Source organism: Sinocyclocheilus rhinocerous, unplaced genomic scaffold (assembly GCF_001515625.1).
Source record: "Sinocyclocheilus rhinocerous isolate Xijiao unplaced genomic scaffold, SAMN03320098_v1.1 scaffold285, whole genome shotgun sequence".
Taxonomy (NCBI): Eukaryota; Metazoa; Chordata; class Actinopteri; order Cypriniformes; family Cyprinidae; genus Sinocyclocheilus; species Sinocyclocheilus rhinocerous.
The window spans coordinates 487,123-501,925 of record NW_015630288.1 but is presented as its reverse complement, the minus strand read 5'-3'; the positions used below and the strand labels follow the sequence as shown (position 1 = coordinate 501,925).

Genomic DNA, 14,803 nt, shown 5'->3' with positions numbered 1-14,803 from the left:
CTGTGTAATGAATATATTTAATATATGTGTTTCACTTTCTGAAATGAGTGACACAAAATATTGACCTTTTTCATGATATTCTAATTTTTTTGAGATATATATATATATATATATATATAAGAAGTGACAAAACAACAGCTTGCATGTTCAACAAGAGCTTGAAACTAGCAAGTGATCACTTTTGATCTCTTAATGTCCACACTGAACCTGGAAATAGTACAGTGGACTCAATGTTTTGTTTTTGTAATACTATTAACAATAATCTTCTTATGTATAATATTTTACATTACTAACATGTCTTAATTTATTCAATTCCACCTTGCATCTCTGCTAAATCTGCATATCACCACCAATCAGGTGAAATGTGTTTAACCTCTGTCCACAAAAAAATGTTTCAATATATGCAAGTGGGTAAATTACAATGGACCAAGTTCTCTTAGCATTTTTGATGCACATTATAAGCAAACTGCAAAATTTTTCACAATTTCGGCCAATAACAAATGTGCTGTTTTAGGTTTTTTTTAGTTAGGACTTAACACATCAAACACATAGACATGACTTTTCTCCTCCCCTGTAGGCACCATGGCCACACCAACGTCTTTAGATCCAGATTTGGTTCGGGAGGTGCTGGAATGTCCCATTTGTCTGGAGACCTACAACCAGGATCAGCTTCGACCCAAACTGCTGCAGTGTGGTCACTCTGTGTGTCGCCAGTGTCTTGAGAAACTCCTCGCCAGTACGATAAATGGCGTGCGCTGTCCCTTCTGCAGCAAGGTGTCTCGTATGAGCAGTATTTCCCAGCTGGCTGACAATCTCACCGTGCTGAAGATAATCGACTGTGCTAGTTCATGTGGCTCTACTATGGGTCTCATGTGCAAGTCTTGTAAAAATCGCCTGCCCCGGCAGTACTGCTGTGACTGCAGCATTGTGTTGTGTGATATTTGTAAAAATGAGGGTCACCAGCATCAGGGTCATGTCGTACAGGCCATTCGTGTGGCCGCCGAACAGTGGCGGAAAGACATCAGCGGGAAGCTTTCTAACTTGCGGGAGGCAATGGGAAACATTCAGAAGAAGAAGGCAGCTATTGACAACGTGACAAAATCACTCCGACTGAAGTACAAGGCTGTACAGCAGGAATACGCCAAGGCTGAGTTGCGGCTCCAGGAGGAACTTGGTCGTTCACGCTGTGCCTTCGCCACCTCCTTGGCCGAAATAGAAAAACTCAATGCCCAGATTCTGGAGGAGCAAACGTACCTGCTCAATATCGCTGAAGTGCAGGTGGTGTCTAGATGTGACTATCTAACCATGAGGATCAAGCAGACGGATATTGCTCTACTGAAGGAAGGGAGCAACAATGAAGAAGAAGAGTTCGACTTAAAAACCAATCTGCCCGTCATTCTGAAACTACAAGAACCTGAATTTGTTCAAACGGAGTGCTTGAAACCCTTGGACGTTGGGCAACTGACCACAAAACCCTGTACTGTCAATGCCGAGGAAGAAGATGGACTTGATTTCGCCACTTCCGTTGCCGCCCCTTTGGACATTTACCATGATATTGACATGGAAACGGCAGTCGAAGAGGCCGTTTGCGCTTCTCCCGGCAGCTTCAAGTCCAAGTCTGTCGACGGAGGTGGACCTTCTCCAGGAGCTTCTGGTGGGCAACTCTGTCAGTTTGTGAAAAAGATGGGCTGCAAGGGCAATCTGCCGGGCATGTTCAACTTGCCGGTAAGCATTTGTGTCACGCTGCAGGGCGAGGTGCTCGTGGCCGACCGAGGAAACTACCGCATCCAGATCTTCAACCGCAAGGGCTTCCAAAGGGAGATACGGCGTAACCCGAGCAGCATCGACAACTTTGTCTTGAGTTTCCTAGGTGCTGACCTGCCCAACCTCATCCCGCTCTCCATTGCAATCACTGCTCAGGGCCTCATCGGTGTCACTGATAACTATGACAACTCTGTGAAGGTTTACACCACCGATGGCCACTGCATTGCTTGTCACAAGAACCAGCTCATCAAGCCATGGGGAATCGCAGCCATGCCTTCGGGCCAGTTTGTCGTGTCAGATGTCGAGGGGGGAAAGCTGTGGTGCCTGGCCGTGGATCGTAATGTAGGGGTTGTGAATTACAACCGCTTATGTTCGGCTGTCAGGCCCAAATTTGTAACTTGTGACTCCTCAGGTACAGTCTACTTCACACAGGGCTTGGGTCTAAACATCGAGAATAGACACAATGAACACCACCTTGAGGGGGGTTTCTCAATCGGCTCGGTGGGAATGGATGGCCAGCTGGGAAAGCAACTCAGTCACTTCTTTTCAGAGACTGAGGACTTTCGATGCATCACCGGCATGTGTGTTGACTCCAACGGGGACCTGATCGTGACAGACAGTGGCCGTAAGGAGATATTGCAGTTTCCTAAAGAAGGTGGCTATAATATTCTCATTCAGGAGGGCCTAACCTGCCCGGTAGGGGTAGCTGTTACCCAAAAGGGACAACTGCTCGTCTTAGATTGCTGGGACCACTGTGTGAAGGTCTACACTTACTTGCAAAGGAGACGTTCCTCTACATGTTAAGACTGCTGTTTGGACAATTTATAAGACTAGTCACTTTAATTCAATGGCTTCATTACAAATGCATTTGCTTCTCAATGATTTCTGACCTGTGGCTTGCAGTGGCCAGGATCAGGCAGCTAAGCCGCAGCCATTCACCACTGCCATGGAGCAACCGAAGGATGGCTTATGGGTATTATTATAGATGCTTTGGGCAAATGGATTTCGAAATATAACACAACTGATGGCAATAACTGACAATGTTGTTCTTTATGTGTGCAAGTCAGTTCTCATACGTTATTTATGGCTTTTCTGTGCTGCTGTACAGGCATTAAGATTTACTGAGTTACTGAGAAGATATTTTTTTTGTAGTTGCTGTATAACTGATATTAAAGTTATATTCTTGTTTCGGTACAAATAAGGCTCAGTCAAGAACATCTGTGGCATAATGTTGATACAGTAGTAACAAAAAGACTCAAAAATAAAGAACACAAAAATAAAGGTTATGGTGAGGCAATTACTATGTAAATGGGGCCAATTTTGGGAGAATTTAAGAGCAGAAATGTGAAGCTTTCGATTTTATAAAACCACTTACATTCTTATGTTAAAGTCTGTTATTATTTCAGCTGCATTTTTACATTTTTACTGCATTTTTACAGTCAATTTAGGCATTTTGTTTTCATGGCAACAAACTAACAATTGGAAATAACTTTAGACCGATGGAGAAGGGATGTTAGAAAGTAGGGATGTCCGATCCGATCCACTCTGAAGCGTTGAATATTGAGAATCTGCTGATACCGAGTCCCGATCCGATACTTGTATTTTCCTAGTGCTTGATGCACACTTCATGCACATTATAGCCTAGTTATGAAGTCATTCAAATCAATTCAATTTATACAGGTATGCGCAGAGAGTTTTTCAGAGACTACAGATAAAAGTAAATGGTAAATAAATTACTTTCGAGTGATTTGTTACTAAAGTGCACATCAAATATGTTAAACACGGAAGCTTGAAATTCAAATCAATTCAATTTATACAGGTATGCGCAGAGAGTTTTTCAGAGACTACAGATAAAAGTAAATGGTAAATAAATGACTTTCGAGTGATTTGTTACTAAAGTGCACATCAAATATGTTAAACACGGAAGCTTGAATGTGTGTGTGTGTGTGTGTGTGTGAGGTGCTAAAACAGACCTTATTGGGTCTTGCACCTCAAGCACATTTGAGTATTTTCCTTTCCTTTTCCTTTTAATGTCTGTTGGCAATCCTTCTGGAAGGTGCATACCGCCACCTACTGCACAACAGTATGATAGGCATGACAGCTCATGTAAAATAAAGATTGGGCTTAGCATAGCAGATACAGGTCAGTTAAAAAATACTCAACTGGCCTGGATCCCGATCCTTGAGAGATTCTGCACATTCCTATTAGAAAGTGTTTTTTTTTTTTTAAACACTACATTCTTGTTAACGCTTATCATCATCTTGTTAACACTAACACTTTGTTGCATCTTAATTTTCTTTTTAAACTGTCAGTTTTAACGTTTGCAGATTGGCCCCATCCAACTCCATTGTCTAAATGCCTCACTTTAACACAGATTTTTGCATTGTTTTAAGTAATGATGGCTGTTTTTGGTGATAAACATAATGCCACAAGTATTGTCGATTGAGCTTAACTTGTACTGAACCCAGAATATTCCTTGAATGGGAAGGATTGCTGTGGAAAATGTGAAACGTGCTGACTCAAAACACTTCTGTAAGTGTCATGTTCATGTGTAATTGTTGTAATGAGTTCCCATAATGCCCTTACTATTAAAGTGCCCCTTCATTCCTGAAACCTTCTGATTTATGTAATAGTATGAATCTCCAATATATTTAAATAGTTACACTAAAGAACAATAAGCTTGAAAAATGTTAAATTGTAATTAAAAGTAATTGTTACTACAAAAGATGAGATTATAATTAAATGATCTCAATTAAATTGTCTGTTATTGTTAATTATTTACTGTGAATTGGTTTATAGTGTACTCCAGTTTGTGATAACATTACTCTGATGCAGGAACCAAAGGCATGTTAAATTCAGGAGATCTTTACTAGCCTATTATCAGAGTAACTGCAATAGTTCAACTGAAGCAGGGAAATGACTCGGCAATTTACAGACTATATTAAAATCATATATGAAATTATGTTTTGCATTGAAGTGTCCTTGTATCAAAGAGCTGGATCTTAAAACTATCCTGCTTGAAAGCTTTAGATAGCATTGAAATCTGTGTATTAAAATTCTAGTTATGATACGGGCCTGTAGGTTCAAATGTGTTCTGGAGCAGATTAAGGCTATAAAAATAATCACAAATGGATTAGAACAGAAACCTATGATCACAATTCATAACACAACACAAGTGTGCATTGCATTCTTTGGCTTGCAGAGGATAATATAGTGGATCCTAGAATAAACGTGTCTCTCCTGTTCTTTCATGTCAGTTTTCTTATTTAGGTACTCAACTACTGTCACTGTCAACGTCATAACATACCGTATTATGTTAGAACTTATGTTAAATGGCACATACAATTGAAGATAACTAATGTCAACGTCTTGAAGTTTGATATTGCCAAACAACACAAGATCGCATGTGAAATATCACAAGTTGGTAGTGCGTTCACCATGAATTTGCATCTGTGCAATTTGTGAAAAGTATGTTTCTGGCCTTAAGTTTTAAAAATGCATTTGTACATAACCAACAAATGCAGACAGCCTGCATTGGCCTTATAGCAAATGTACTCTCCCTGCACAAGAGCTCCAGAGATACTAGTAATGTTCACTGTCTGTCATTCCATTAGAAAATAAATGATTTCCATTGAGTTGCCTGGCCATGTTAGGACTTTTTGAAGACCCCTTTAATTTATGCCTTTACACAGCGGGCAGAATTAGATGGTTAAATTAATATAGCTTTAAACTTAAATAAAAAGTTTAATCACAAATTCTGTTGAAATGCAAGAGTAAAGACACAATGAAAATGTAAATAATGTAACAAACACCTTTTTTTTTTCACCTCTTTCTGACAATTTGTTCTTGTTTTGGCTGTTTTCCAGAGGTTCATCTATGGCCTTCTGAGCTAATGTAGGTTTGGCTTGTGTTCGGAATTGTGCTCATCCTTTTAATGCCTCTCACTTAATATGTCATATATGTAATAAAATGTATTGAAGTTATATTTTTCAATAAGTTGTTACCGGTATATATTGCCAATTTGCCATCTTGCTCTGTCTAGTCATTGAAAAATTTATTTCTAATTAGTTTCAAGTATCGATACATATACCTTTTTCAGTAAACACAGGAGTATGCAATCATCTCAAACAACTCTATGCTAACCAACTTTTTTTTTTTTTCTCTCGTTTGTTATTGGTTGTCAAAGTATAGTTTGATGTCACTTGTGCATGACTTGTTGCACAAGTAACTTTTTTAACATTATCCATTATGCTTTATGGTCAAAGGGCCTAAACATTGAGTATTTTCTCACACTATTGTGCTTTTGTCAGGGTTCAATGGCAGGAGATCTGAATTGACATTTTACTTTCATAAGATCTAATCATAATCATGTTCAGGCATTGCTGTTGGTGTCAGTGAAATGAGTCCAAAATTTGTGTTTGTATTGTTTATGACCTATTGCGTGCAATAAAAACAACATCTGAAATTGTCTGTTTTTTTTTTTTTTTCATTTTTGACTCCATGTTCATTCACTTCAATTTAGCATTTTCCTGATTTAAATTGTATTAAAGAACTTTGCCTCAGTGTTACTGAAAAAAAAAAAAATACTAGTAATCCATTACTAGGTCAAATGTTGGACACTTTTAATCATGTTTAAAAGTAAATTCAGAACAGTGTAAACATTTAGTCTATATAATCAGTCTTTGTGAAGAGGTGTATTTAAAATCCCAATATTGTTTCATCAATACATAACTATAGTCATCATAAAGTTTAGATCAGTTTATGTGTTTGTTAATGTATAGTTCATTACTGATCTGAAAGTGAGATCCTGACTAAACTCAACCTTGAAGGGAAATATACTGCCTATGTTGGTTATGTCATAGTACAATTGCTGGGGTTGTTTAGTGTTATGGATGTCATATGACAAAGGAATAGTTTCCAGGAGAATGAACAGCCACCCAGATGAGAAGAGTCCAGAACATTTACTTGTGAATGTAGTCCATAGAGTGGTGTGTAGTGGGATCATGTCATATGATTTCAGATGTCCTTAAACATAGTGGACATTTCAAATAGATTGGGCCTAATTTATGAAGTGTGCATACACTCAGATTTGATCTTAGAGTGTGCATACGCTTAAATCCACGCCAACGCTCATATTTGTAAAATCTTTCTTTGACATGGAAAAGTGCTTAGTGTCACATCAGGGTCTGAGCAGACATGCATACTTTTTCTTGTCGGAGTACTGCAGGTTTTTGAAAATGTAAGCTGTTCTTGCAGCTCGCTGTTCTAAATTAAAGGATTTGGACGATGACTGGTGCTCTTTTATATGTTAATGGAATTAATTAGGAGTCGTTTGAAACCATTCAGTTGCGCGCAAGTTCAAGATCGTTTACGATTCATAGATTTCACATCTGAAAGAGAGGTGTACGTGCACACATTTATTCTATGAATCACACGTACGTACGCATATTTGAGAGATGAACGTAAAATCACATTTAGGATGGTTTCTGCGCAACATTTAATTTAAACGAAGCCCACTGTGTTTTGTTGTACTTTGTAACTGTAAAGTCTCCAAAAAGGACAATCATGCATCTTATTTTGGTTCCATTGAAGAAACAACAACATTACATTTGCATGTTAATTGTATAATAAATAAAAATAAAACAAATAGATAGAATACAAAAAGGTTAGAAGGCTAGTTTTTTATTTATTTATTCATTTATTTTTAAGAAATCAAGCAGTTAGTACATGAATAGAGTGCAAGTCTAAAAGGGACAAGTAGCAAATGATGATATAATTTTTGGGTGACTACTACTCCCACAAAGCTGTTATAGAAAGGTATTTTCTTCTGGCTGAGACACTATGAGAGCTAACAGAACTATATGGTAAAGCTTTTTGCAAACCTTAGTTCCAACCCTATTCAAACACTTCTGAACAAGCTGGCAACAAGCTAATCGTTTACTTGCAAATTATAGACAGGTGTGTTTAATTAGGGTTGGAACTAAAGTCTACAGGATGTCGGTCCTACAGGACTGGAGTTAAAGAGCCCAGATGTGTCCACAACCTACTTCTGGAGGACCAACAACTTGCAGAGTTTAACTCCAACCTGCCTTAACGTTTCGAGTATCCCTTTGTAACAGAGGCTAGCTAGTAAGAGCTGTAGAGATAAACCTTGCTACCCTGATCTCAGGTGGCACACTAGCGACACTAGAGACTGTGTCCTTGTTAGCACACCCACCTACCATGTTAGAAACGCCAGTTCCAATCATGGTTGGGGCAAGTCAAGTAGAATCGGAAGGGTTACACCTGGACTGGGTGTTTCAGGTGTGTTTATTTCATGTTAGAGCTAAACTCGGCAGGACAGTGACCCATCCAGGAGCAGGATTGGACATTTTTCCTCCCCCGTCATCTATAGCAGTACATCCCAATCCAGTCCTGGGGACTCCCACTACATTAGAGTTTGGAATTTCTCTGTCTTGCAGTCCCAACATTTCGGGAATTCTGTCTTGCAGTCACTACTAATCAGCTAATGATTTGAACCAGGTGTGTTACATGAAGGAGACATCCAAAATGTAAAGTGGTGGATGGTCTCCAGGACAGGTTTGAGAAGCACTGTTCTAAGGGAGTTATCTTCAACACATGCTTTAATACTGATAGCATCACCACATTCTATCAGGCTTGGGTAACCCCAATAGCCCTATAGCAGTTGAAAACTATAGACCAGTCTCTCTCCTCCGTTTCTTTCACATAACAACCTTCTCGATAACAACCAGTAAGCTTTCAAAAGTGGACATTCTTCAAATAATACTGTGTGTTACTGAAAGCGAATCCAATTGTTTGTCCTCACTAGACCTGTCTTCAAAACCATTCACCACATGGATTCACCAGGTCCTCCTGTCTACTTTTTCCAGGCATGACAAAAATTTAACTTCAGTGGTTCCATGTGAATGCCTTACGGGCAGATCTGTTGAGTTTTCCTGGAGAGGTGTCCAAGGCACATTAGTGAAGGAGTAGGAAGCCTAGGTTCAATGCTTGGTCCCAATCATAAAGGCACACAGCTTTTCCTGCCACAGCAACATCAGCTGTAGTAGTCTTGGCCTGGATCACAGATTGTCTCATTCAAAGAGCCAAGTGTCTCTGGATGGCAGATTCTTCCCTTTTGGAATACCTGCAATCCTTGTTGTGTCACATGCAGTACATAGACGTAAGGGGCAGCAGTATAAGCTAAGAAGATGTACAAGCCTCTTATCTCACAGACCACCTTGGGTATAAGTCAAGTGCTCCCAGACCACACTAAGCAATGTGTAAAGTACTGGTTATGCAATATAACTCTCTTAGTAATCGTACCCTTCACATCAAATGCCAAAATACTCACTTAAAACCTCTGTAAACCTAAAATATGGGTCACCATGACTTAATACACCCTGAGAGCTTGCTGCAATGGCAAGTCTGGGAGTCCGATCTGGCTCCATTTTCTCCTGAGTATGATTTGTGTGATGACCCTTAAACATCTTATGACATCACCAAATATGACAGACCTGCCCCCATCTTGATGACTTTTTTTACAGCCATTCTAAGAGAAGAAGAAAAAAAGTATAGTTGCCAGGCATACACTGTGTACACTGTGAATACCGAATCTTACTGTACGAGTGAATCACATGAGCTGTAAAAGCCAATGTCTTCAAGATTACTAGAAAACTACATGCAGGTGTGTTTGATTAGGGTTGGAACTAAACTCTGCAGTACAGTGGCCCTCCAGGACCGAAGTTGCCCAGCCCTGATCTAGAGCAATATATCTAAACCCCTTTCTCTTTCATTGTGATGAATTGTCTTGTCTCTTGCAACCAGGGTTGTGCAAATTTCCGTTGTTTTTTTTTACCCACAATAGTTGGACATACATTGAGAATGCACTTGTTACTGATTGGCATTCATAAAAAAAGAGGATCAGATTATGATGGGGAAATGGAGTCAGTTTAAGCTGACTGAAATGTTTGTTTGTACTTAATGTGATGTTATCTTCCTCCACAAAATAAAAAAAAAAAAGTGTTTCAACTTTTCTTCTTCACAGTACAATTTTTGAACTGCAGAAAATAATGACGTTGATTATTGCTGTTTCCCAACCCTGTTCCTGGAGGCACACTCACAGTACACATTTTCAAACTCTTCCCAGTCAGACAGGGGAGACATCCAAAATGTGTACTGTTAATGTGCCAGATCATTACGCCCCCGCATTACTGAACATCGGAGTAATATTAGGACGGGAGTTGAACGCAGTCCTATAGCATCTCATTTTAACAAAAAAAGGTTGAGAGGTTGAGAGGAAAGGGTTGAGAGGAAACTTTTACAAAGGGAATGTTTTTGGATTCATACTCTAAATACGTTGTCACCTTTTGGGTTGAATGAATAATTTTATATTAAGCCTTTTCTATAGGATTGTGTGTATTTTTTCATCTGTTTTCAGAATTGTTTGAATATTTTTGAGTGATTATTGATCTGTATTGATTTGTATTTGACCTGTATTGATTTGTATGTTTATTCGAGTTTAAGATTTGTATTTGACCTGTATTGATTTGTGTTTATTCGAGTTTAATACAGGTTTTTTTTCTCTTTTCCCTCCTCTTTCTCGCTCTCGTTCGCTCTCTCTCTCTCTCTCTCTCTCTCTCTGTTTTTCTTTTTTTTTTTTGTTCCTGCATAGTGATTGAACGTGTCTAATTAGAATGACCACCTGTTACTTATAAAGAGTTGTACCTCAGTTCATGTAATTTGTGCCTGACGAAGACCTGATGATCAAAACGTTGGAATAAATTATTCTTATGGAGCAGTTATATCAGTGTGCGGACAATATGTTTGTATTTTTGTTATAGTTTGAATATTTTTTGTCCAGCACCTGAGCCCTGTGTGGGTTTGTGGGATGTGCACAACTTTTTTATACTTGGGTTACTGTTGATGTGCCCCCAGGAACAGAGTTAGGGTTGTATGACATTTCATATGCAAGGAAATATTAGGGGCCAGTGCCCCTGTCCGTGTAAAGAACTCTGTGACTCAAGATCCAGGACCTACCTGCTGTATTTTAAAGGAGGAATCAAAGAAAAATGTTGGGCCAATTAATTTTTAGGCCTATTTAACAATTAATGCAGAGGTTGCTAATACAGCTCCTGGAGGGCAACCCTCCTGCAGCATTCAGCTCCAACCCTAATCAAACACACTTGAAGCAGCTAATCAGGAAGTTCAGGATTAATTGAAAATAACAGGCAGATGAGTTGTAGCATTTTGGAACTGAAGTCTGCAGGAATGTAGACCTCCAGGAGAAAGGCTGGCTACCCCTGGTTCAGAGGTTCCCAGCCATTAGGGGTGTAACAATTCACTCGTTTTCTCGATTAATCGATTAATAACCCTGACGATGCAATGCATCGATCTTGAAACATGGATTTTTGAATTGTGAATCGTCGATTTCGGACAGTAATCGATTTAAAAGGCAAAGAATCGAATGAATCGCAATTTCTATAGTGATTCAATGCTTTCAAAATATATACATTACATTACTACAAGCAGGAATTAATGGAGACCTTGAACAGTGTTCGTGCCTCGCATCTCTCCTTCACGCGCTCCACTATTTACCGCCTGTGACTGTCACAAGATTGAGATTGTGCTCCGTTCGTCTCACTGACACATTTTTTGAGCAGCTGATGTGTGATCTCTCCTTAGTACTCGTGGCCAGTAATGCTAAAGTGAAATAGTTTTGCTTTTCTGTAGTTTTTCAGTGGCTCTCGGTCATACCGACGACGACATTACCTGAGCAGTCGAATGCTGCGCATTTATTGCATGGAAGGAGAAAAAATGTAAGTGTCTAAAGCATACACGCATTTCCATTAAATGATAAATGTGTTTTAACAAATGTCGTTGAACCGAATGTACGAAGAAAACTGTTAAAATAACCACAGCATTAACAACAACCTTGAAATAAGAGCGCGATCATTTATCTGATAATCAGATGCATGAAAGTAGCGTTTGTTGCTATAGCAAACAGACATCGGGCGCGTTTTCTTTCAGGATCATCATTCGCCCATGGAGAGGAAAAGTTAAATACTATAGCATTTTATTTTATGAAAATGAGATAAAGAAGTTTTCGCACTGAAAGAGAAGTGATCTCGACGTGCCAGACGTGCCAGGCTATATCTGCAGCTAAACTGTATAACAAGCAGAATGAACTGAAACATTAAGACAATAAACACAATAAATAAATACAATTTATGAATGATGCAGTGCTAATTGACACACAATTTATTACAGTAGCCTACATAAACTATAAAGTATATATTTGTTTACCTTATTCTGTGCAGACAATTGAAATAATTGTTTGTAGTATATAAAGCAATCATAAAATTTCCATTAGGAAAAAATTATAAATTACAAATGATTGATTATTGTCCAGCAGTGTATTTGATTTCTCATAGCAAATTCAAAGTAAGAGATAAGAAAATAAGTCTAATTACAAATAATTCTAATACAGTACATACATACAATTATTGTATTTGCCATTTCTGTCACTTCTGAAATGATGGCTACGCCCCTGGTGTGACAAAATGTTAGCCTATATAATACTTTTAATACTCTTTTTTTTTTTTTAATCTTGGCTTACATAAATTTCTACATATGCCATGTCATGCCATAGCATCATTAAACTAGCATCTAACAATAGACAAAAGGTTTTTTTTTTTTTTCTTTTTTTCTAACCTATGTTCTGTAACCATAAAGGCTGCTGTGTAATTTGCACCCTGCCTAAGCATTTAAAGGATTTAGGGGAAGCATTTAAATAATCCTGAATGCACAAAGAATGCAGAATCGAATCGTTAATCGAATCAAACCGAATTTAATTGTGAATCGAATCAAATTGAATCGTTGTGAATTTGCAAAAATCATTCTTGAATCGAAAACCTATGAATCGTGAATCGAATTGATTCGCTGTCTACCCAAAGATTCACAGCCCTACCAGCCATGTTACCGGAGCCCCCCAACACTGCATATTTTTTAAAGTATCCTTTGCTTGACACACCCATTTCACTTGAAGTCTCTACTAATGAGCAGATTACCTGAAACAGGTGTGTTTGATTAAGGAGACATGCAAAATGTGCACTGTTTGGGGGACTCTATGAAAGCGGGTTGGAACCACTGTCCTGATTTATTGCCTCTGCAGATACAGTATTGATCTGTAGGTTTGGGGTTCTCAACTCTGGTCCTCAAGGTCCACTTTCCTGCAGAGTTTAGCTCCAACCCTAACCAAACACAACTGAACAAGCTAATCAAGGTCTTCAGGATTACTTGAAAGTTACAGGCAGGTGAGTTTGATCAAGGTTGGCGCTAAACTCTGCAAGAAGGTGGACCCTTGAGGGCCAGAGTTGAGAACCCCTGCTGTAGGCCTTCTGAATTTCTATTTGCTAGGGTGACCATACGTGCCATTTTCCCAGGACGCGTCCTGGCCAGGATTTCTATATTGCTTTGATTCAAAGTACCTCGACAGCGTTTCGAAAACGCAAGGAACCGATGTCATACACCGATCGGTCTGCACACGCAAAAAAAGCCAAACCCTAGATGTTTTAGGCAATATAGAAATCCTGGCCAGGACGCGTCCTGGGAAAATGGCACGTATGGTCACCCTATATGTGCTATATCAGAGGTGGGTCCTGATTCACAGATTAATCATACTGTATGATCATACCTTGTTCATGCAGTATGAATGAACTCAAATTTTCACATATCTAGAACCCACTGGTGCAATATCTGATATTTGACACAGAGCATTTCACAGCAGGGACTTAAATAAACAAACCCAATGAAATAATTGTTTTATTTGTCTGTTTATATTGTCGTGGAGGATTCCCATCTTTCCCTTCTCCTCGACCCCTCACCTCAGTCTTACCTTTCTGGTACTGGAGCCAGAGCTGTTGCTGGGACTTCTTGCTGGGAAAGTAGATGTTGCAGGTGAGTTCAGAACCATACAGCGCCTCAGAGATGTAATGACTGCCGTACTGCTGAATAAATGCAAGCAACTCATCCCGTGTGCTGTCTGCCGTCAGGGATTTCAGCACCTTTGAGAAATCTGACCAAAGCACCACCACACATACAGAAACAATTAATTTTCTATGTTGAGAAAATCTTTGATTTTATGATTGTCAAATATTTCTTGCTTGTCACCAGACCTTTTAAGAGGCCAGTGAAACTTTATTACGCCTACATTTCCAGTACTCTGACAGTGATATAGTGCCTTCTCCCTGTTTTAGTGGCAAGGTTCCAGAAGTATTTTCCCATTTATTTTTTATGAAAATCTATCCACTTTTTTTTTTTTTATGTGAAAGTGGGCACGACCATTTTTATCCTGAATGTGCAAAGTTTCCAGTATCAGCTGCCTCCAGTTATTTTAGCTGTACAAAAACAGACTATATTATTGCTTATTGTTATAATAGTATTGCTTATTGATATTATTGTTATATTGCTTGCTGTTGGAAACTATTAAAAAATTTTATTTTATTTATTTATTGCATAATTAATCACACACCCACACACCTTGTAGCACAAATAGCATTATTCTTCTAGTTATTACGGAGCCCGGGAAGTCACCTGTAGGAGAAAAAAAAAACAATCCGTGGCGACGGTTTTGCAATCCGTCCCCTCAGTTTATAAACCGTACTCACTAATTCTTAAACTATTACCTCGGTTTAACAAATCGTGCCCACGGATTAATAAACCGTACCCACGAATTTCCAATCCGTGCGCTCAGATTTTGTAAACCGTACCTTCGATTTTTGAATCCGTACCCACAAATTCATAATCCGTGCGCACGCTTTCGCAATCCGTTCCCTCGGGTTTGTAAACTGTACTCACGGATTCATGCAGTAAGCTACTAGGTAGCCTACATGTTAACGAATCATATTGTATATTGTTTTATTGCATATTATTATGTGAAATAGGCATACAGCAAACAGTCTTAAGTGATTCTCTATCAATTGTAACGGTACGAGGTGGAATACAACGATTTAATAAGAAAGATGTGCATCAAAATCTT

The 14,803-nt window shown here is 38.9% G+C and overlaps 2 protein-coding genes across 2 annotated transcripts in view; one reads left to right on the top strand and one right to left on the bottom strand.

Moving 5' to 3' along the window:
* Window positions 1-3,096, top strand: part of LOC107739976 (E3 ubiquitin-protein ligase TRIM32-like) — a 4,653-nt gene extending 1,557 nt beyond the window's left edge. The window contains exon 2 of the mRNA XM_016552241.1: window positions 578-3,096. Coding sequence (XP_016407727.1) covers window positions 583-2,568 — 1,986 coding nt within the window. The 5' untranslated portion in view covers window positions 578-582 and the 3' untranslated portion in view covers window positions 2,569-3,096. The remainder of the gene's footprint in view (window positions 1-577) is intronic.
* The window catches only part of astn2 (astrotactin 2), a 539,680-nt gene that overhangs the window by 112,230 nt on the left and 412,647 nt on the right, over window positions 1-14,803 (bottom strand). Inside the window, exon 16 of the mRNA XM_016552240.1 lies at window positions 13,661-13,840. Within this exon, the coding sequence (XP_016407726.1) occupies window positions 13,661-13,840 (180 nt within the window). The remainder of the gene's footprint in view (window positions 1-13,660; window positions 13,841-14,803) is intronic.